Genomic DNA, 23,974 nt, shown 5'->3' on the forward strand with positions numbered 1-23,974 from the left:
CGATCATAACTCTGACGCCTGTATATTTGGACTTTGCATGTCTCTTTCCTCGTGATCGCGTGGATTTGTCTAAATGTCCTCCGGGTTTTCCCTCCAGTTAGAATCAACACGCGTTTAGAGTATGTGGCTGCGATACATTTCCACGTGATAAGCAACTTCATTGAGCTATTATTTGTGGCCAGGTCGCTTCTGAAAAAGAGCTATATAGCTCAGTGGGCCTTACCTGGTAAAATACATTTTTTTATCTGTGTCCAACACGGCCAAATGTGAGAACATATAATTAACAAAAATAAGCAGACAACACAAAGTACCTCCACGTAGAGAAGGACATGTACTATTTACACATCCCGTCAGCCACACGGCATTCTGGGGAGTGGATCATTTCAGCTTCTATTCTCATTTACATGGCTATTATTGTCCGTAGATCTGCTATTCATTTGTCTCACCTGCTCAACTGTTGTTATTACCATTGGACAAGATTTTAAAAGAATCTGCGACGCGCGTCTGGTTGTCTATTAACAGTTCCCAGATTTCGCACACAACTTGGATCAAGAGCATTGAATGTCGCTGCTGCCCCAAAGTCTTTGGAACCACCACCGAATTTCATCCCTTGGCATCTCCGTCCTGCCATCTCTGTCCTCACTTAAACTGCCTCTATTATAATTTTTTTTTATAAAAGTTTAAGTGTGAATGCAGCTCCACAACATAATTGCTTTCATTACGTTTTTTATATATATTTTTTTAAATCTGTAATTGTGGAATGCTTTCATGTTGTCTGTCGGGCCGAGTCGCCCTTTGATTCTGAGCTCAATGGGCTTTACTCACCGGGAACACACACCGCCGGTTCCGATTCATTGGTTCAACAACAAGCAAACTCTGTAAAAGTTTCGACATTCAGAATCCCATCAGCAAAGTGAGACGTGTTTGAACCAGTGCTGCGTGAACTGCCAAGTGTTTACGGGCTATAGTTTGACGTAAAACCTGCAGCACAGAGGCGCCTGGTTTGATATAACTTATGAAGTAAAGTTGTTTCTCACATATTTCCTACTTTACCTCAACAACTAAGTCACAATCGCCATGCAACTGTTTACTTCGGGGCCACCCAATGCTATTGACGCGATGCGTATAGAGAGGGGAGCTAAATGTAGGTTACAGAGTAGCTACCTCATCCACTCGTCTGGACTGGAGATGAAGGACAGCTTTCACCCGAGCTCGGCACGAGACGCTCCGTGTCCCCTTACATCGCCATCGCCCAGACACATCATAGGAATGTGAAAACAAAGTTTTTTTTTAAAGGAGTAATTATGGCTTTACTTGAAATTACCCTGCCATGACTACACCGCACCTGGACGAGAGACGACGACTGCCGTTGTGTGCTACCACGCGGATCATCGAATGGATTATGCGCGTGGTAACTTATATCGATTGGAGAAAGCATTCGTTTCAGCAACAAGGGCGTTGAGAGCACGTGGTTGATCCACGATCAATACGGAACTCGTGTTCCGGCTTTCAGGGTCTGCGCATGGAGACGCTTGGAACAAACACATTAAACACATTCCTCCTGCGGAGGTTAGCTGGTAGGAACGTTGGGTTGCTCGGTCAATGCCAGGGTCAACGGCGGCGTGGTGTATTCCGCAAATATGCCCGACTGTGAGGGCGGACACAAGCCGGCGTGAGTCGGTTAAACGTTGAGTTTTATAAGGGCACCACGGGATGACCAGCCCCTTCCCCACCCCACCCTGCACGACGGACGGACACAATAATCCCATGTGGGCTGGTGTAACCAGGAGGTTCCTACCAGTAAAAATTGTATTGATATAACCTACCAACCCGCCAAGCGTGGTGAAGTATGGTCAAACAACCTCCACATTCTGCTAGGCCTGGGGGGGGGGGTGAGAATCCGTTCCACAAGTGTACATGTTGCCGAGCGTGTCACTTACTCCTGAGCAGGCATGCCGAGACAAATTAGCCAGCGAATTGTGGTGCACAGTTAATTGGTTGATCTGCATTTGTTCTGCCTGTGGGTCTTGCTCTGTATTGTAGCCTTTAACCCACATGATGACGTGAGGGATTTATGTTATTGGCGGATAAAGCGGCGCCTTAGGGGAAAGTCTTTCCCTTCCTCATGTTTGGGCGAAGTGCTAAGAGTTGGCTGGGTTATTCTGTTGCAAGCTGCAGCGAAGCCGGAAATAGTTTGTTTACAAGACGGACAAAAATGTGTCTCTCCGCTGAACAAAAAATTACATTTCAATCTAATCAGCCCATGGGCCTTCTGAACCATTTTTTCCAGCAGCATTTCTTCAAGCAGGTCAACAAATTTACATTGTTTTGTATTACGATATGACGGACAATCAGTCTTCCATGACGTCTGACAATTATTTTTTGTATGTATTATTCAACTAAGATGGATTACGTTTTCCATGTTATCATGCCTTATCTCATGTTATACTTATGTAGTGTTCAACATGGAGGCACACACTCTGCACTGGGAGGCAACACTTTTATGTAACAACTTCCCTCGCGGGTAACACTGAACCTAACTCGGGTTCTATAGTAGGTGATGTGGCTGACTATGTGAGTAGCGAGTTGACTCGAGACGAAGACCAGGAGAGGACGAGACGCGGGACCCAGGCTTGACTCCACAGACGAGCCAAGAACTCGCTCGCGACTGCCCCTTGATGCTCCTGGGCGTGGCCTCGCTCTGCCTTCGGCCACGCCCCCTTCGAGACCTTTCCCGAAGGATCCCGACTGAGCATCACGTGTCCCACTCAGGCTACCACGTCCTCACTTGCATCCCACTGGGATTTTTGCACACTGCGTTGGTGTACGGTGTTTTTTTCTGCAATATTTTGCTGTCTTTTCTTGGATTTTCTGTTTGCACTCAGTCACATATTCACTTTAAGATGTTTTTTGTTCATGTTTTAGTTTTTTGTTTGTTGCGGTTGCACCCGATTCAAGAGCCGAATGGCTCACAGGGCTATACCTAATAAATGAACTTGAACTCTCTCAGGCCATCACCAGGACGATGCCCCCCTGGGGCTGGCTGACATGCCGCACTTACTCTGGTGCTAGAGAGAGGCTCCAGACGCACAGTTGCACTCCTGTAATAGTAGCTGTCACGAATACCCGAGTGACACCATTTACGTCACTACACTTATGTGCCGGTAGAGTCACAGTAACCCCCAACAAGACACTTTGATGCACTCTTGGAAACTTCTCCCACGAGACTGCCAACCTCTCCAGTTTTATTCCACAACGTGATGCGATTTTTCACGAGATCACGATGATTGTTGTTCTTCTCCTACACCTGGTTGAGAGAATGGGTGAGTGGGTGGTTGAGTGACTGGGTGAGTCGGTGAGTGAGTGGGTGAGCATGTGGGTGAGTGCGTTGTTTTGACCTGCAGTGTGGCGGTTCGACACAATGTGAACAAAGACAGTGGCTGCATCGCGTGCTTTCAGATGCTTTTCTGCGGCCGTCTGGAACGATCTTCCTTCCGATATTAGGAGGCATTTGGAGCGGTGCACTTTTAAATCATCTAAATTGAAAACGAATTTCTTTAGAACTGCATTTTGTGTTTAGTTTGTTGTCCTTCCTGCCGCGGTTGGCTATGTACGGTGCGAAAGAAGTTCCACATGCAAAGACAAAGATTCACCATATAGCCTGAACAGACTGTTGGGGCAGATGTTGTTAGCGTATTCTTAGGTTTTTTCGGTAAAGTCACGTAGGTAAAACATTAAATTAATAAAAGTAAAATAAAATAAAAATCACGACGTTTCGGAGGCAACACAAGCTTCCGTCTTCAGGTGTAACCGTCACAGCCACGACAGCTGTATCAAGTAAATGAGAGATTGCAGGAGCTACCACTCCGTTTATATAATGGTTGGAGAGGGGGGGGGAAGCGGCAAGTACAGCACACTTTTTATTCATATGGTAAGGTGAGGCTTAAGAGGGTGAGCCTTTGTTATGGAGAGGTACGGTTTGTGACTCAATCTGTGACAAGGAGAAAACAACTGAACATGGTAAACCTGTAATAGTTGTCTGTCAAATACGATTGGCCAAATAAGTGTAGTCAAATCTTTTTTGCATGGTTAATCACAGTATGCTGGAGTCTACAAATTGAGTTGCATTTGTAGTGATTGCTACATTGGAGAAACGAAACGTCATGTTTCTGATCGTGTCCGCGAGCACAAGTCAAATCTGAAACACGGCAGAACGGATTCTTCGGCCGTTGCCGATCATTGCTACAACTCGGTGGGCTCTCATGAAATTGTCTTTTCCGAGACCAAGGTTCTCTGCAAACCTCCTGGCTACCATCAAAGGTTTGTACACGAAGCCATACAAATATACAAACACAGACATAATTTCAACCGTGATGATGGTTACAAACTGAGTAATCATTGGAAAGATGTGATTAACCATGCAAAAAAGATTTAACTACACTTATTTGGCCAATCTTATTTGACAGACAACTATTACAGGTTTACCATGTTCAGTTGTTTTCTCCTTGTCACAGGTTGAGTCACAAACCGTACCTCTCCATAACAAAGGCTCACCCTCTTAAGCCTCACCTTACCATATGATTAAAAAGTGTGCTGTACTTGCCGCTTCCCCCCCCCTCTCCAACCATTATATAAACGGAGTGGTAGCTCCTGCAATCTCTCATTTACTTGATACAGCTGTCGTGGGTGTGACGGATCCACCTGAAGACGGAAGCTTGTGTTGCCTCCGAAACGTCGTGATTTTTATTTTATTTTACTTTTATTAATTTTAATGTTTTACCTACGTGACTTTACCGAAAAAACCTAAGAATATGAATCCTTGCAGTCACGAAAGCTTCAAATCTAGAATTAATGTTGTTAGCGAGCACCTATGAAGGCCAGCACGGCACACGATGGGGGTAGGTGACCAGCACCACGCTCGGCCGCCTTTGTCCCACAAGTGGCGAATTTTACACACCGCACCAGGTACTCGTTTGAGGCTGAGTCGACCTAGGGGAGGCCCAGAGCTGGTTCAGATAATCGTCACTGGTGTTGGCCGTGAGAGGGAATCCAACTCGGGTCACCGGGGTTCGTAGCACAACGAGCTAACCGGTACACTACCGCTCCCCACATACATACACATACATTATAGTGATATCAAATTTGCTTGCGTTCGCAATTGTATTCCACATTTGCTGGACTTTTCCAGTGCGAACACAGATTATACCGCTCCAAAGTTCCTTTGCCCTGCAGTTCAGGCAATCTAAGCCTCGTCACGAGTCTCCATCAGCATCATAATTCGTAGCGTTTACACCAGACATGCTGTCAGTTACACTAACACCATCAGTTATACTATTTTAATTATGCTACACCATTGCGTTCATGACATTGTTTTTATTATTTCACGGTTATTGTTTATACTAATCTTTCATACATGTGTTGTTATTATGTACCTATGTTGAGCTTCTTTTGCACCGTACGTAGCCAACCGTGCTAATCGGATATGCGGGGTGAAAGGACAACAAACTTAACACAAAAAGCAGTTCTAAAATGTTTACATTTTTATTCCAAATTTCAAAGTGCATATTTGTTTTTGTTTGCATTACGACTGCAGGTATTGTGGTCTATGCAAACATGACTCCTTGTAAAAAAAGGTGTCAGTTTTGTTGCCAGATAAAAGGGTAAAAAATCAATTATCACATTTTTATACTGGCAAATGAGGTTCCAATGGTGCATAGCTGCAATAGCTTCCTAATATCGGAAATAAGAAAGGAAGAAAATTTAGAAAATCAAATACCACTACTTTCATTAGTTTAACCAAAAACAATAATCTTATATATTAGCGGACTTTTTTAATATTACTTTCATTTAGCCACGAGGGGCCTGGGTGGGTGAGATGGATTACATGGTGATTCAGGACAACCATAGTGCTACACAGCCCCTCGTCACGTTTGGACAATGCCCTCTTCAATGTCAAGGTCACGGTGTGGGAAAGTGGCACGCCGCCCGTCTGGAACTGGGGAGGGGGAAAAAATGTTTGGTCGCTTAGGAGCAACACAATCGGCCCGCATTGTCACCGGCAAAAACCCCCAAACAACACAGTGGTTCGATGCGTGCAGTCATCTCTCTACAAGTCCCGCATTAACAATTGCATCGGCACTCAAGTGAACATAACTTGTTGTTCAAATCCCGAGTGCAATTTCAACATCACGTGGGCGGTTTATACTTTGAATGGGAAGCGAAGCTGTGTAACGCACTGCGCGCACACATCCCGAAGCGATGTCGTACTGTCTCACGCTGCTATTGCTGCTCCTGCAGTCCCCACCTAATCCTAATCCGCAATGATGAGGACACATAACCATTATCCCCGTTTATCCTTACAGCCATTTGGGTCACATTCCTTACGAGCCACACGAGGCTGACTTCATGCCCGAACGCGGCGCACTGACTGAAGCAACACAGTTTTTGTACATTTATTGACAGCATCAGAATTTTTATTTTGTAATCTACTCTAAACGCGCGTTGAATCACACGGATATTTGTGTGTGTGTGCGATTCCTTAACGTGTTAATAAATAGAAGCTGAGGCATCGCTGGCCTCAAACTCACGTGGCTGTTGTGACAGAGCAGACACCGGAGCAGCGAGTGTCTCCTTTGCTGTCAGCCACTGGCTTCTGGAGTTCCAATTAAAACAGCAACAACTCTTACTACTCCGCTGATCACATGCTAGAGTCAATAACCTGACTGCCGTGTTACCATCAAGGTGTGTGTGAATTGTACTCTCATAGGGAGCGGTGGTGCTGAGGTTAGCGCTACGCTGCGCTACGAAACTGGCGACCCGGCTTCGATTCCCGCTCACGGCCAGCACCGGTGACGATTATCTGAACCGGTCCTGGGCACCCCCCTAGGCCGACTCAGCCTCAAATGAGTAACCTGGTGCGGTGTGCAGTAAACATCGCCACTCGGGAGACAAAGGTGGCCGGGCGTGGTGCTGGCCACTCACCCCCTCGTGTGCCGTGCCGGCCTTGATAGGTGCTGCTCGATAACAGCACTTGCTCCTTATTCTCTTGACGACCTGCAGTGTTGAGGCGATTGTGGTTCTTAGATTGTTGTTGTCATACCAATTGTGACAACAAATGTAGAGTATGTAAAAAATGACTTTCAAATAAATAGCATCAGATAGTAACTAGCAGTTACAAATACAAAAATTAAGCTTACGGGGTATCATCCTGCGATGAATACAACTTTCAAAACAGGTACAACATCTGAAAGCACTGTACGATAACTTTAACCTTAATACATTAATACAGAACAGACACGGAGTGTAAGTGCGCAAGACGAGTTAAAAGGTATTGTCAAAATAAGATTGTTAATTTTCTTCATATTCGATTGACAGATTATTGAAACAAATATGTATTGCTTAATCTTGCATGAAAAAGCACAGCAGAGCGTGGCTCCCTCGCAAGATCCTCCCAACAGCTGTATCAGTCGTGGGGAATTGTTTGACCATACTTCACCAGGGTGGTCCGTGTGGGATACTTGAAATGAAGGGATCGGGTCAGACATGGCTCGCCACTGGTGTAAGTAAGCCGTGGGGGTGCTGGGAATCGAATTCAGGTGGCCCAATCCACACATAGCCACTGCTGCATTATACCTGGTACATATAAATACATGGTCGTGCAGTCTCAATGTCATCTAGTAGCAGTTGGGCGTAGAAGGGGGGCATTCTTTTTTCTTGGGAGAGTGATGAAGTTTCGTTTCTACTCAGCAGCGCAGCCATGGCAACAAACCTACGGCGTGAAACTACGAAGTGCAATCTTCATACTTCTGTAGTTGGTACAAACGCAGTGCAAGGGCGCCGGAGAATCACTACCAAAAATAACCGCATCCAGCAAGGGCTTGGATGATGTTAGTTGTATAGCCATCCTTACACACTCCCTCCATTTGCAACTGTTTTCACCAAAAGCATCACAACATCGGCTGTAATGGCAACAACAAACGAGCCTACACACACGGCCGTCACGGTTGCTTCAGTGATACGACTTTGTGAAGTTTCATGTTCTCGGTGAGAACTGTATCGCACACACACACACAATGCTTTGCTACTTTTCAAAGGTTATTTGCATCATGCACGGTACATCAATGGAATGTTGTGCGTTGCCACTAGAATAATTGTGAAAATCATGGGCTTATGGTCGGGGTGTAATCCGAACTGGTTGTTGTTGTTGTTGAAGTGGCTACTGTGCCCAAATGGCAGTCACTCGTCGCCCTTGAGGGCAGACCCCAGTGACTTGGCGTGTCGACTGTTTGGCTCGACTCCAGGTTTCGGTGGTCTGTCTCCTATGGCGCTGTCTTCACAACATTCAGCGACATGCAACTATACCTACGCGTGTTCACACATCACGAGGACAATCCATTGGTTTTGTTTTTATATTTCCTATACATCTCGCCACAGTGGCGAGATGTTAACTACCTCGCCTGGTGTGCAGGCGGTCGTGGGTTCAATTCCAACCCTGACGCCTGCTGTATAGTTGGAGTTTGCATGTCTCTCTGCTCCTGGTCGCGTGGATTTTTCTCCAGGTCCTCCGATTTTTCTTTCCACATTTATAATTATCAACACGCGTTTAGAGTATTTGGCTGCGATAAATGTCCACGTGATAAGCCACTTTGTTGAGCTGTCATTATGACCAGGTCACTTCTGAAATAGAGCTATATAGCTCAGTGGGCCTTACCTAGTAAAATAAAAAAAAATTATTATAGTATAGTTAATTATATACATTTTAAGTGCAGCATGTTAAGTAGCAAAGACTGAAATACGAAATGTAATAACTCTGCAGAAAATTTGTATCTGTTGTTAACTGTGATTAACCTTCAGGGTATTATGTACGGCGTGTGTGTGCCTCATATAACAGTGTACCTTTAAGTGCTGTATATATAGTCTCCACTTTGGCAGCTTCAGAACCCAAACCGGGTAACTCGCATGAAATGGATCGTGCAGTTTCCAATCACGAGCTGATCCGATGGTTAACATCCCCAGTAGAATACCACGCCACGTTCAAGCACTTTTCAAAACACGAGCCATTGAAGCCCTGGGGTAGAGAATACTAAAAATGTTAACCACATTCTTTATTCATGCTAAGAGCGGTGGTCTTAAATATATTTGCTGAAGGCTTCTGCAAATACAATCACAAACCTGTTTTATTATTGAATTGCACCCCAGCTTGACAGAAGGAGGCAATTCATGCTCTTGATTTTCTAAATCCCTTGTTTCATGCATCACACGTGGGGCTGGGTGGGGGGGGGTCACAGGGTGCAGGTCTACCGAGTGTGCCACTCGAACGGAGAGGCAGGATGCGTGGTGTGGCAGAGGGTTCCAACAGCCCCCAACGCTGGGGGATGATTCGCCTCGGATCTGTGAATGCGCCGAGGGTCCTGCAGTTTTTAAAACATTACTTTTAAAATCTATTTTTTTAATATTTATAAGCGTATGCATGTTGACAGCTTTTGCATCTTCAGGATTTACCATCTCTCTTTTACAATTCGTTTTTAAAGTGGTTTTGCACACGACCAATGACTGAATGTTGAGGGTAGAGTGGGGGGGGGGGGGTGAGAGACCTCTTTTAATCGTGGTGCGAACCGAAGTAACGTCTTGAGCCACGATGAGGTGGAGGTGTGGACTGGCGCCCTCCTGCAGAGGCCCTGCTGCTGCTGCTGCTCGTGTCTGCTGCTCAACAGACGGACCACACGCGAGCAGGACAAAGAGGCCTTGTGCCCCACATTAGCCCTTTACTCCACCCGACGATATTTGATCATGTGTGTTTGTCATCTCATTGCACAGTGGTTTTCAGATGTTGCCATTCCTGTTTTTTTAGTTGTATAGGATTGTACACTTATTAATCATATTATGTGCATTTCTAACGAGCAGTATTTAATGTACGTTCAATATTTATTTGATGGTTGTCTCGTACCTGTGTATGTTGAGCTTCTTTCGCACCGTACGTAGCCAACCGTGCTAATCGAAGGTGTGTAAACGATGTCTTATTTCATGATTTATTTCTGTGCAGCTCCTCGAAGCGATTTTTATTGCTAAAAGTGCCAGATTAAAAAAAAAACGTTTCATTGATTGTCCTCTTCACAAGGGAGGAGGCGACGTGGATCGAGATTGTACCACTGGTGGCTGTGTCATTTCCACAATATTGTATTCAACACATTACATTTTAATCCGTCATACTCGCACCTGCCATCAGAAATATTCAGGTTACAGTGTGAATAATCTGCCCAGGTCATACATTCTGCAATCACATCCTGCTATATATGGTCTTTTGAATGAGGCAAATTCATTGTATTTAAAACAATGTGCACGTATTTTAAGTTGTATGACCACATGCATTGACAGCAGCATTGGGTTATGTCACAGTCAATGTGGGAGCTCATTAAAGGATAATGCACGTTTCAGTTTCAAGATAGCTCACTGTGATATACAGCATGCGCAGAACCGTGAAGAACATTTAAATAGGAATAATAATAGGATACTGGCGCATAATAGTAAATTAGTTGAGCTGTGAACACCGAAAACCTATTCTTATTCTGCATCATATTTGACACTGGAAAAAAGGTCCCATAGATATAACTGCTCGACCCGAGCTAGAAGTGTTCTGATACTTCCATTGCCTTGGAACTGTTCACCCTTTGGTGTGCTCAGGTCTCACACTGGTGGTGAGACAAGGCCATAACCCATAAAGAAGGCTGTCTCTGGTGTAGGCCAATTAGTTTTAAGGACAATGCAATTATTATCAGAGCATGTTTATTTGCATGTTTTGCCACAAATATATGTGGCTAATGCAGACTTGATGCCTTGCAAAACGTATCTATTTTGGTGTTTGAACATCTTAACACCTCCTGTTTTATTGCCAGGAAAGATAAAACCTCTTCTTATTTTTCATCGTTTTGATACGGCAAAAAAGATCCCATAAATACCGACAGCCTCACTGATCCCCCCCACGTTCGCGATGCGTGAGGTCATCGCCGTCCTTGTACCACCGCGATGTCTACGGTGCCTCCCACTTAAGAGCGCGAAGCCACTTGCTGAAGAATGCGAAGCCAACTCATTCCCACCGCTCTGCCCACACCGCGTGCCTCAACATGAGCGTACATCCCGAGTCATCCTCATGGTGGTGGTGATAATTCCTTTAATATCCTCCTTTTGTGTTGCAATCACTCACCATATCTCAAACACCTCTAGTCAAATAACAGCAACTTACTATTGAGCGGCTAAGTAAGCATCTAGCTCCTTAATAAAGGTATTTTTTGGGGTTAGATTGCATAAACATAAGTGTGTCGTTAAACCCACCACTACCCTACACAGCCAATGAAAAAGGTTTGTCCTTGATTCCCATATTAATATAGATATCACTCATGCATAAAATACCATTTTCTTTACACTCACGAATTATTTATCTTCTCTTCTAAAGGAGTTTCCAAGCTCTTTATCTGTATGAGTGTGCTTGGTTGCCCAGGAATGCCTCCCCCATCTCATGACTCTTTGCAGGAGGCTCCTGCCAGGGTTTCTCGGGGGCGATGCTCGTTTTGATAAATACCAATTGAGTAATTTGCGGGTATTTTTGTTTATTTGGCAAAATTTGGACCATGACGCTGGCACACACAATGGTCTACTATTGGAAATTATGTCACGGGAACTTTAACGTCCACTGTGAAAACAGATGGCGCTTCAGTAGTAACCGGGGCAGCCGCTGGAGTCGAACCGTGAAACTCTGCAACAAAATCTTGGCCTGCTAAAAATCAATGTGCCTCTTGAACCCTATCTCATAGCCCCTCTCCATTGTGGACATTGCAGCCTGAAGATAGATGAGGACGGCTGGATGATGGTTAAGAGGTGAAGAAAAATAAATGAAAAAATGTGTAGAGAATAAGGATTGAGTGAACAATGGTAAGTGAATGAGACCAAGTCAGTGGATGTAAAGTATATATATAATAAAAATAGACGTGATTTTTTATTATTTTATTTTACATTTTTAGTTTTTACATGACTGCATACAGGACTGTAACTGAAAGATACTCGCATTGCAAGCTCAGTTCCTACACAGTGATGCTCTTGGTGATGGTGGTGGCAGCGGTGGAAGTGATGCATTACTGTTAATCATCACTTGATGAGGCCCTGGGTGAGGCTGGCTTCATCCAGAGTGTAGCTTACATTGCTCTTGTCAGTCAAGAGTGTGTCCCTCATTTTCTGGTCAGTACACGTGGGTCAACTGATGGTGTCTCCCGCATTGTTATCATCAGTAAATGTGGGTCCATTAAAGGTGTGTCTCGCATTGCTCTCGTCAATGAACGTGGGTCCATCCATGCTGTCTCCCACATTGTTCTCTTCAGCGAATGTGGATCGACCCATGGTGTCTTTCGAATTGGTCTCATCAGTGAACGTGGGTCCATCGATGGATTCTACCACATTGTTCTCGTCAGTAAATGTGGGTCCGTCCATGGTGTCTCCTGCAGTGTTCTCGTAAGTGAATGTGGGTCCATTGATGGTGTCTCCCGCATTGGTCTCATCAGTAAATGTGGGTCCATTCATGGTGTCTCCCGCATTGTTTTCGTCAGTGAAATTGGGTTCAATGACAGTTTCTCCCGTATTGTTCTTGTCAGTGAACGTGGGTTCATTGATGGTGTCTCCTGCATTGTACTCGTCAGTAAACGTGGGACCATTAATGGTGTCTCACGCATTGATCTCATCAGTGAACGTGGATCCATCCATGGTGTCTCCCACATTGTTCTGAGTAGTTAATGTGGATCCATTGATGGTGTCTCCCGTATTGTACTTGTCAGTGAACGTGGGTTCATTGATGGTATCTCCCGCATTATTCTCATCAACGAATGTGGGTCCATTGACAGTGTTTCCCGTATTCTTGTCAGTGAATGTGGGTCCATTCATGGTATCTTCCGCATTGTTCTCATAAGTCAATCTGGGTTCATCCATCTTGTCTTCTAAATTGTTCTCGTCAGCAAATGTGGGTTCGTGCATGGTATATCCCGCATTTTTCTTGTCAGTAAACGTGGATCTATTTATGATGTCTCCAGCATTGTTTTCGACATCAAATGTGGGTTCATCCATGGTGTCTCCCGGATTGTCATCAGAGAATGTGGGTCCATTCACGGTGTCTCTTGCATTGTTCTCATAAGTGAACGTGGGTTCTTCCATGTTGTTGCCCGCATTGTTCTCTTCAACAAATGTGGATCGATCCATGGTGTCTCCCGCATTGTTCTCATCCGTGAACGTGGGTCCATCCATCCTGTGTCCTGCATTGTTCTCGTCATCAAATGTGGGTTCATCCATGGTGTCTCCCCCATTGTTCTCGTCAGCAAATGTGGGTTCGTGCATGGTATATCCCGCATTTTTCTTGTCAGTAAACGTGGATCTATTTATGATGTCTCCAGCATTGTTTTCGGCATCAAATGTGGGTTCATCCATGGTGTCTCCCGGATTGTCATCAGTGAATGTGAGTCCATTTACGGTGTCTCTTGCATTGTTCTCATAAGTGAACGTGGGTCCTTCCATGCTGTTGCCCGCATTGTTCTCTTCAGCAAATGTGGATCGATCCATGGTGTCTCCCGCATTATTCTCATCCGTGAACGTGGGTCCATCCATCCTGTGTCCTGCATTGTTTTCGTCAGTGAATGTGGGTTCAATGACAGTGTCTCCCGTATTGTACTCGTCAGTAAACGTGGGACTATTCATGGTGTCTCCCGCATTGTTCTGAGTAGTTAATGTGGATCCGATGATGGTGTCTCCTGTATTGTTCTTGTCAGTGAACGTGGGTTCATTGATGGTGTCTCCTGCATTGTTCTTGTCAGTAAACGTGGGACCATCCATGCTGTCTCCCGCATTGTTCTCTTCAGCGAATTTAGGTCGATTGACAGTGTTTCCAGTATTCTTGGCACTGAATGTGGGTCCATTCATGGTATCTCCAGCATTGTTCTCATAAGTCAATCTGGGTCCATCCATGCTGTCTTCTAAATTGTTCCCGTCAGAAAATGTGGGTTCATCCATGGTGTCTCCCGCATTCTTGTCAGTGAATGTGGGTCCATTGATGGTGCCATCACCAAAACTGTATTGTCCGAGTGGGTGTGTATTGTCACCTCTGGGAGGGTGTCGTCTGTATAGTTGTGAGTCGTCAATCCTAAAAGGGCGCTGGCCCAGAAAGTGCATCATGTTGCCTGTGAGAATGTGTTGTCGCTCTGGTTCTGTATTGTTACTCTTGACACGGTGTTGTCTGTGTGAGTATGTACTGTCAAGGAGTTGTTTGTGTTTGCGTGTACTGTCGGGTCCATTGATGATGTCTTCCGCATTGTTCTCGTTAGTGAATGTGGGTCCATCCATGCTGTCGCCCGCATTGTTCTCTTCAGCGAATGTGGATCCATTGATGGTATCTCCCGAATTCTTCTCATCAACGAATGTGGGTCTATGCATGATGTCTCCCGCATTGTTCTCATAAGTGAATGTCGGTTCATCCATGCTGTCTCCCGCATTGTTCTCTTCGGCGAATTTAGGTCCATTGACAGTGTCTCCCGTATTCTTGTCAGTGAATGTGGGTCTATGCATGGTATCTTCCGCATTGTTCTCATAAGTCAATCTGGGTCCATCCATCCTGTCTCCTGCATTGTTCTCGTCAGCAAATGTGGGTTCATCCATGGTATATTCCGCATTGTTCTCATAAGTCAATCTGGGTCCATCCATGCTTTCTTCTAAATTGTTCTCGTCAGCAAATGTGAGTTCATCCATGGTGTCTCCCCCCTTCTTGTCAGTGAACGTGGGTCCATTGATGGTGCCATCACCATAACTGTATTGTCCGAGTGGGTGTGTATTGTCACCTCTGGGAGGGTGTCGTCTGTAGAGTTGTGAATCGTCAATTCTAAAAGGGCGCTGGCCCAGAAAGTGCATCATGTTGCCTGTGAGAATGTGTTGTCGCTCTGGTTCTGTATTGTCACTCTTGACACGGTGCTGTCTGTGTGAGTATGTACTCTCAAGGAGTTGTTTGTGTTTGCGTGTACTGTCGGGTCCATTGATGATGTCTTCCGCATCATTCTCGTCAGCAAATGTGGGTCTATTGATGGTGTCTCCCGCATCATTCTCGTCAGTGAACGTGGGTCCATTGGTGGTGTCTCTTGCATTGTACTCTTCAGTGAACATGGGTCCTTTGATGGTGCCATCACCTAAACTGTAATGTCCGTGTGGGTGTCTATTGGGACCTCTGGGAGGATGTCGTTTGTATGGTTGTGAATTGTCAATTCTAAAAGGAAGTTGGCCCAGAAAGCGCATTGTTTTGCCTGTGAGAATGTGCTGTATCTCTGGGTCTGCATTGTCACTGTCAACACTGTGTCTACGTGGTTGTGTAGCTTCACCTCTGGGAGGGTGTCGTCCGTATAGTTGTGAATCAATTATAAAAGGGCGTCGGTCCAGAAAGCGCATAATGTTGCCTGTGAGAATGTGTTGCCTCTCTGGTTCTGTATTGTCACTCTTGACACGGTGCTGTCTGTGTGAGTATGTACTCTCAAGTAGTTGTTTGTGTTTGCGTGTACTGTCGGGTCCATTGATGATGTCTTCCGCATCATTCTCGTCAGTAAATGTGGGTCCATTGGTGGTGTCTCTTGCATTGTACTCTTCAGTGAACGTGGGTCCTTTGATGGTGCCATCACCTAAACTGTAATGTCCATGTGGGTGTCTATTGGGACCTCTGGGATGATGTCGTCCGTATGGTTGTGAATCAATTGTAAAAGGGCGTCGGCCCAGAAAGTGCATTATGTTGCCTGTGGGAATGTGCTGTCTCTCTGGGTGTGTATAGTCACTCTTGACACGGTGTTGTCTGTGTGAGTATGTACTGTCAAGGAGTTGTCTATGTTTGTGTGTACTGTCGGGTCCATTGATGTCTTCCGCATTGTTCTCGTCAGCGAATGTGGGTCGATTAAAGGTGTCTCTTGCATTGTACTCGTCAGTGAACGTTGGTTCATTGATGATATCTCCCACATTCTTCTCGTCAACAAATGTGGGTCCATTGATGATGCTATCAGCAAAACTGTATTGTCCACGTGGTTTTGTAGCTGCACCTCTGGGAAGGTGTTGTCCGTATCGCTCTGAATCGTGAATTCTAAAAGGGCGTTGGTTAAGAAAGCGCATTATGCTCTCTTTGAGAATGTGCTGTCTCTCTGGGTGTGTATAGTCACTCTCGACACGGTGTTGTCTGTGTGGGTATGTACTGTCAAAGAGTTGTATGGGTTTATGTGCAATGCCATGAATGGGTCGGTGTTGTTTGTATCGGTTCGAATCAGCGTATCTTCGGTGTTGCTTCAGAAAGTGCAATACGTTGTTTCTGAGACTGTGCTGTCTCTCTTGGGGTGTATTGTCACTCTGTCGTGTCTGTGGGTGTGCTCGGTCACAGGTGAGACTATGTTGTCGGTGTGCATGTGTGCTGCCAAGAGCGAGATTGGGCCATGGATGATGTCTCAGTGGGTGTACTTTGTCAACCCTCAGAATGTGCTGCAGGTATTGTCTCGGTGTAAGATCACTACCAACCCTGAGAATGGGATTCAGGTGTTGTATGTGTGAGTGTGCATCACCGCTTCTGAGATGGGATGGTTGCCAAACATGGTTTTGTGATGAGTGTACATTTCCTGTCACCATTTCTCTGGAGGTCTCTTCGCTTCCAGTAATCAGATTGAGTAAATGTTCAGTGAACCTGTCTGTCGATTTGTCAGAAGATCTATTCGAAGATCTGGATATAGAACTGGTCGAATACCTGGTTGTAAGCCAGGAAAAAGATCGGCTGGTAGGTCTGGCTGTAGTACTGGTGGTAGGTGTTGTTGTGAGTCTAGTAATAGAACTGGTTGTAGGTCTGGCTGTAGAACTGGGGATTTGTTTTGTGAGTCCAGTAACAGGGCTGGTGGTAGGTATGGCTGTAGATTGGGTGGTCGGTGCTGGCTCCATCGAGCACACTGGCCGGTCGATATTGGCCCTGCAGACCTCATCCTAGAGGCCGGCGGGAGTATCGACAAGGGAGAGTGTCAGGGTTGGCAAACATTAGGTATGTTATAATTCATTAAGATAGAAGCTTACACTCATTTTTCATGCATTCATTTGTGTCTAAGGGCTATAAAATACGATTAATCATCATCAATCATTGTATAGCCACTGCAGGACGAAGGTCTCTCCATGTCATCTCCATCCGTTGTAGTCCTACCATACCAGAATTAATCCAGCTCCCTCAACTTGAATTGTAAAAAGGTCTCGCGACGTCACTAAAGTGCAACAATGATGCACCGCTTACTATAGCTTGAAAATAAATGATGAAGTGAACCTCAAACTTGTGTGGGACATCTCGTGATGTGCATGCGATATGTGTAGCTCCCATGATAAGCACTGTTTTGAATTGGTCAGAATACTGTAAATTCTGCTTGTACAATTTAACATAGCAGTTCAGTTAAATGGTCCTCCTGCACACATTGATTCACTCCAGTTCTGTCTTACTTCTTTATCACTCTTTAATGGGCACGACCAGTCATTGTGCCCAGGAAATTCACACATTGATGCCCTTCCTATCAAGATGATCATTTCCTGGTATCCCTACTGTGTCCAACAACTACACTGCAGGATATTTCTTAACATTCTCCTGTTTTCACCTGTTCGACTGAGCAGTTATTTTCTATCATCTCTTTCACCGAGTTTCTACAAAGTTGTTCAATAAAGTCTTTACATCTCATCTTATCTGCTGTGCCCTTAGTTTCTGATTTTGGAACTCCAATTGTTTATTTTCCCAAGTTCTTATAAACTCTATTCCAAAAAGTCTGTCGGTGATTTCTTGCTCGAATGAGCATTGGGGCGATACTATGTGTTGTATTTATAATTCATGTTTTGTTGCTGGCTGCTTTGCATTATGGGGCTTTAGGCTTGTGTTGAATATATACAATAAAATATTTTTGATTAAATTGTGCCTGTTCGCGTAAACACCCGATTTGGAGCTAGACTTCCTTTTAAGTACTTTTTACAGATCAAATGCCAATCCAAACACCCCATTTAATTTGCAACCCATACTCAGTGTGTGAATAAAAAAAAATACTATTAAACTATAAACATAACAATGTTTATTTTCCCAGGTAAGGCCCACTGAGCTATATAGCTCATTTTTAGAAGCGACTTGGCCACAAATTACAGCTCAATGAAGTGGCTTATGTGGAAATTTATAGCAGCCAAATATGTAAATCAGGAGGGAAAAACCGGAGGACCCGAAGAAAAATCCACACAACCAAGGAGAGAACATGCAAACTTCAAATATACAGGCGTCAGGGTCGGGATCAAACCCACGACCTCCTGAATACCAGGCGAGGTAGTTAATATCTCGCCACCGTGGCACCCCACGAGGTAGTTAATATCTCGAAGCAACCTGCACTCACCTGGGGGAGCCCGACCAAATCAGGCCGCACAGGTGCATCGCTGGCGCACATGTACAACGCCCGCTCACACTCGTACAGCACCCGCTCACACGTCGTGTTGGCCTCCCGCTCCACTCTTTGCTTTTCCTTCACAGTCATCTCCTTCAACTCCTCTGTCACGGCCTCCAGCACCTCTACCACGGCATCTCGGGTCAGCGTGGCCTCCGAACGCTCGTCGGCCTTGCGTGATGCCGCAGGCCGATGTGTCTTGCAGGAGGGCTGCTCCTTGAGTTTGGCCTCGAGCGTTTGCAGGCCACTCTCCGACTGGCAGTAGTCGAGGATTGCGGCGCGGGCACAGCAGTGGGCCATCTTTAGCCACGGGGATGAACGAATGGACCAAGGAACATGTGGGCAGACAGGCAGATGTTTTAGTATCAAATTGGTGAGAACCTGCATTTAATAAATGCACTTAAACAAGGAAACATCGTTTCTTTCTCACAGCTCTTTGTCAATCCACTTATGGATGACATAAATAAGAAGACAATATGCCTCCTTGACATATCGCTCCCTCCACATGAATATAAACAATTTTCAACACATCCCATTATCTACACGGCATTCTGTGAGTGCGTAATTTAACCAGCTTTGGTTGAACACAAGCAAACTCTGGAACGGTCTGAACGTACAGTGTATCACCACAAGTCACGCTGGCTTAGACCAATGCTGGTAATCTACCAGATGTTTATCGGGTAAGGATTTTTTAGATATGGGTCCTAATTCTATGAAAAATCATATAATACATAAATCTATATTATGAGTGTTTTTGTGAGAGACAATCGCAAATCCGGTTTGGGGAGGCCTTTATCCATCGCCCCAACGCAGCATCGGTGCCTCTCTCACTCACTCTAAGAATTACCCCCAGCCAAGCCTCACCATGCAGCACAAGTCCAATTCGTCCTGGGGCTCTGCGTGGCGGAATCTCGCGTGGCAGAAGCACCCGTATCCGGAGGAGAGGTTCTTGGCGACGTCCGCCTGCTTGCACCGCAGCATCGAGAGGACGGACGCGCGGCCTGCGCTCTCGCGCTGTGCCACGGCCACATTCAGCAGCAGCAGCAGCGGTGGCAGCAGCAGCAGCAGCCTCAGCGACAGCTTCTGCGAAAAGATGGCGCCGTAGCTGGAGGTCGCTTTGCCTCGGGTACAACTTGAGCGTGAGGACGTTTCCATCTGGAGAGAGAGAGAAGCGGCCACAGAGTGGTTAGGTCTAAGTCATTGGAGTGCTTTATTTTATTCCCAATTATATCCCAGTTGTCTCAAATGGCAGCCGCACACCGTGGTATGCGCAGATAATTTTGAAGTTGTTGCCGCACCATTTTCGATTTTACAAGGAACGACACGTCCAATAGTTGCTCGTCCTTAGTGAGCAACTGGGATAGAAATTTACAATCAGAGATCATGTGCCCACCCAACACTGTGTACTCTTAGACCAATCCCAGGTAGTCAACACCTTTTTACCAATCTCCATTTGCCTCGGCTACACAGAACCCTGCTGCTCTACGCTATTGCATAGAGTTACCATAGTTGCTCATGTTTAATGTGTTGCTGGCAACAGTTGGCCATCTCACTGGCATGGTCGCAGAAAAGTGGCCACGTGCACAGGGGCTCACATAGTTTTATCTCAAGTTTAGAGCAGAATGACAGGAAAATTAACACACGTATTTCACGATACCAACAGCAGTATGATTAGGATGAAAACATTTACATAGTACCATTATGATAAAAAAAAAAATTCAATCGTATGGACAGGCTGCCTCTTATAAAACCATTTCCTTATGAGGCTCTCTGTCCTGGAGGAAAATTCCTGAACGGTTCAAAATTCCTGTGCGAGAACACGCGCCGTGCAACACTCCCTGCCTTCTCCGAGCCGCTCGCTCAATCAGTGAAAGAGAAGCACACGCTCAGTGGTGCTGAGCCAACCAGCGCTCCCGCCTCTGCACGCCAGCCTTGAACGCTTCCCGTGGAACGTGTTTGGTTATTTGACCTTTGGTAACTGTTTATTGCTTCATCCTGATTGCACTTTTGACCCACAATGTCTGGGGAAAAAGGCCTGCAAGTGATAGTTCTGGTAATGTGGCTAAACAAAGGAAAGGCATCAGTATGGATGTCAAAAATAAGGTTATACGATGTGTGGAGGCAGGAGAGCGGCCGGTTAGTTACACTGGTGAGTACATAACTTGTTTATATTTTTTATGTCATTCAAAGTAATTTTTATTTATAAAATGCTTTAATACATGCATCATGTGTACAGTATAATTAAGGCTATTACCGATACCCCAATGATGCCCTCATATATCGCTCATAGGTAAAAAATGGTGCTGTCGTTAACGCATCTCCATTGGTACAATGCTATGACCCCTCCTATAGCGCTGTTTCATATAGTGCTCCATTTACCAGGAACCCATCCTGAGCCCTATAGGTGTCTCCATCTACTAATCACAAAAAACATGTATTCCATTGCACTTTTACCCACTCCTCAAACTTGCATTTAGAATTTTATTTTTTATTTTGGCAGTTAATTTATCCATTTGGTTTTTGAATTGATAAAATACACATTTTTTTATTTCATGTCATCAAACCCATGTCCGATTTCAAATCTCGCAGTTTTATTAAAAAAATGTAGGGCAATTGTTGATGATGAAAAAAACATTTTACATTTAGTGTATGGTGCACTCATTGGTCATCAGTCTGAGACCAACTCACTTTAATCAAGACCGATTAAAACCAGGATTCGAACACAGGTCTAAGCAATACTCGGTCGGTGTCCCCAACACAGCCATTATAACTTTTGCGAATGACACCACAAGATCTTGAACGACCCGTGTATAGCAGACGGTGCATATTGTATTGCTTATGGCCTTATGCAAAAAGGGACCATTTTAATATTAGTTGACATTCAAATGGCCGAAGTTGATCATTAAAATGCATTTACATTTGGCGGACTTTTGGGATTGGGAGTGTTTGAAAATGGAGCACATTCTGTCTCTTACACAGAACGAGTATCTGTGCAGGATGTGAATCTCCCTGTGGGGCTCTCGTTGGAAGCCAACATCCCGCCACCGTGGTGGGATGTTAACTACCTCGCCTGGTATGCAGGACGTCGTGGTATCGATTCCCGTGATCCTTCGGCTTCTTCCTCCACATTTAGAAACGTGTGTTTAGAGTTATTTCGGTTGCTGTACATTTTACACATAAGTCACTTAATTTGTGATAGCCACGTCGCTTCTGAAAAGGAGTTATATATAGTTCAGTGAACTTTACCTGGAAAATAAAAAAAAAAATGTTCAATTGAAGTTGTCTCCTACGTGATGGATGTATTACAAACTGGACCAGGTAATCAATCATTAAGATCGAGTCGACAACTCTCAACTCGTGTTGCCCTTCTGGGTCTTATCAGCAGTCACACTGCTGTGTGACCAGATGTCATTTGGCAAGTGCCCTCTCCGAACGCCAGATGTACTTGAATTATACAAAAACACAAAAAATGATGAACGTTATCTTAATGTTACAGGCTTTGAAGATAGTTTAATAGCTTAAAATTCATAATATCGCACGCTCTAAACGCACACCCACAGTTAAGATGTGAATATATAAAAATGACGATATGAATACACAGTACGGTATATTTAACGTTAATTAATTAAGCAAAGTGACGATGTTAAATGTGACATTTAACAATTGCAATTAACGGACCATGCTCAATCCACTGCTGGACGAAGCCCTCTTCCGTGCCGGGTCGCTCACGCCGTGTGTCCTGTTCAGCGCGTTGGACCATCGTGTGCCGAGACCGGCTCAGATATCCACCACCCCCACTACCAACCCCGATATCCAGTCGTGTATCTGGACGAAATGATACAGAAGTTACCGCGATGTTCCAGAGGGTAACTTTGTTAACTGCGGAGTTACAAATTCCCCCGCGCCACGTGGGCGGCGGTGGGCGGGGCAACCGCCAAACCGTCACGACCGTTACGGCCGTGACGTCACCCTCCGATATCGATTCGCCGATTGACGTCGACGAATCGAAATCGAAGCTGGCTTCCGCGTTCCTCAACGCGTTTCCTCGATTCGCATCGATTGTGTGCGGTTCGCGATCGAAGCGATCCGTCAAAATTTACAATAGACGCCACACACAAATATACAATTCTAGATTTGAAGCTTTCGTGACTGCAAGGATTCATACTCTTAGGTTTTTTCGGTAAAGTCACGTAGGTAAAAATAAATAATACAAATAATAGAAATAATAAATATTTTATTTCTATTACTAAAGTCACGTAGGTAAAAATGAATAATAATAAATAATATAAATAATTAATATTTTATTTCTGTCAAGTCACGTAGGTAAAAATAAAAAATAAAAATAATAGAAATAAAATAGTTATTATTTCTATTAAATAAATAATAGAAATTATAAAAATAAATTATTTATTATTTCTATTACTTTTATTATTTATTTTTACCTACGTGACTTTACCGAAAAAACCTAAGAGTACAAATATATAAATAGCAGGGGCGTTCCTTGCCTCTATAAAACATTCACCCAGTATTTGGTTGACTCTTGCCTGGCCACTATTGAGACACTGAATGGCGAAACCGGTCCAGAGTTTGCTTGTGTTGAACCAATACTGCTGATTGTTGTGTACTCCCACAAGAAGGCCACGTGGTTGATGGGATGTGTAAATTATACTTTAGTTGTTGTTTTTTTACGTGGAGGCACAGATATGGGAGGAAGAGGATGGTCTGCTGGGAACTGATGCTTCAATCTCTCCACTAGAGGCGTTCCGGATTTTAACTTTGGTGAATCGCGTTTTGCTTAATGCGTGTACACAATTGTACGGTAGTTCCGTGTTTATTGTGTGTCTCTTGTTTAATACAACAGCACCATGCCTGCCCCTGACCAAGTAATATATTTGCTGCCATACATTACAAGATCGAACACGGGGACCTACGTTGGGCAAATGCAGTGTGCGACGAATTTAGCAATCATCAGGCGCGTGCAGCGTGCGCCAGCTTCATCCAAATGTGATGAGAGGAGACGCGCCATGGGAGAAGGCGGCACCGAAGCGTGTGAACCAAGCCACATCCCGTCCCCTGCAACCTCTCTCTGCCCACTACTCTACTTAGGGGCCGTCCATAAATGACGTCACGCGATTATGGACGATTTTTGACCCCCCCTCCCCTTCGTCACACAGCGTCACAAAAAGTCAGACCCCCCCCCCCCTCAAATATGACGTCACAAAGCTCTGCCCCCCCCCCCAAATCGCTTTAAACTATTGTCATTGTAGTGCGTATTTAATGTGGCGCTGCACTCTGATGTTGTAGGAGAAAACTTTAAAAAGTCTATTTAATTAAGTAGAACGTGTTGTCTATATTTATTTAAAGTTGCACATTTTGATGTGACGTCACATGTCTCAAACCCCCCCCGTCCTCGTCACACATCGTCACAAATGTCTGACCCCCTCCCCCTCTAGGTGCGTGACGTCATTTATGGACGGCCCCTCTATAGCTAA

General features: G+C 44.9%; 1 protein-coding gene across 2 annotated transcripts; it reads right to left on the reverse strand.

Moving 5' to 3' along the window:
• Positions 1-9,722: 9,722 nt before the first annotated feature.
• LOC144722350 (uncharacterized) lies at positions 9,723-22,451 on the reverse strand. 2 transcript variants are annotated; one of them, XM_078600536.1, is made up of 4 exons: positions 22,161-22,451; positions 19,347-19,637; positions 18,435-18,782; positions 9,723-17,013 (listed from the first exon to the last, which is right to left on the reverse strand). In XM_078600536.1, exons 1-4 carry the CDS (start codon positions 22,161-22,163, stop codon positions 12,709-12,711), a joined length of 4,947 nt encoding a protein of 1,648 aa, XP_078456662.1. In that variant the 5' UTR covers positions 22,164-22,451; the 3' UTR covers positions 9,723-12,708. The 2 variants fall into 2 exon arrangements, with proteins under 2 accessions (XP_078456662.1, XP_078456663.1); XM_078600537.1 differs by lacking the exon at positions 9,723-17,013 and having other exon boundaries at positions 18,109-18,782.
• Between the last annotated feature and the right edge of the window lie 1,523 nt (positions 22,452-23,974).

Source organism: Lampetra planeri, chromosome 14 (genome assembly GCF_965212315.1).
Source record: "Lampetra planeri chromosome 14, kcLamPlan1.2.h2, whole genome shotgun sequence".
NCBI lineage: Eukaryota > Metazoa > Chordata > Hyperoartia > Petromyzontiformes > Petromyzontidae > Lampetra > Lampetra planeri.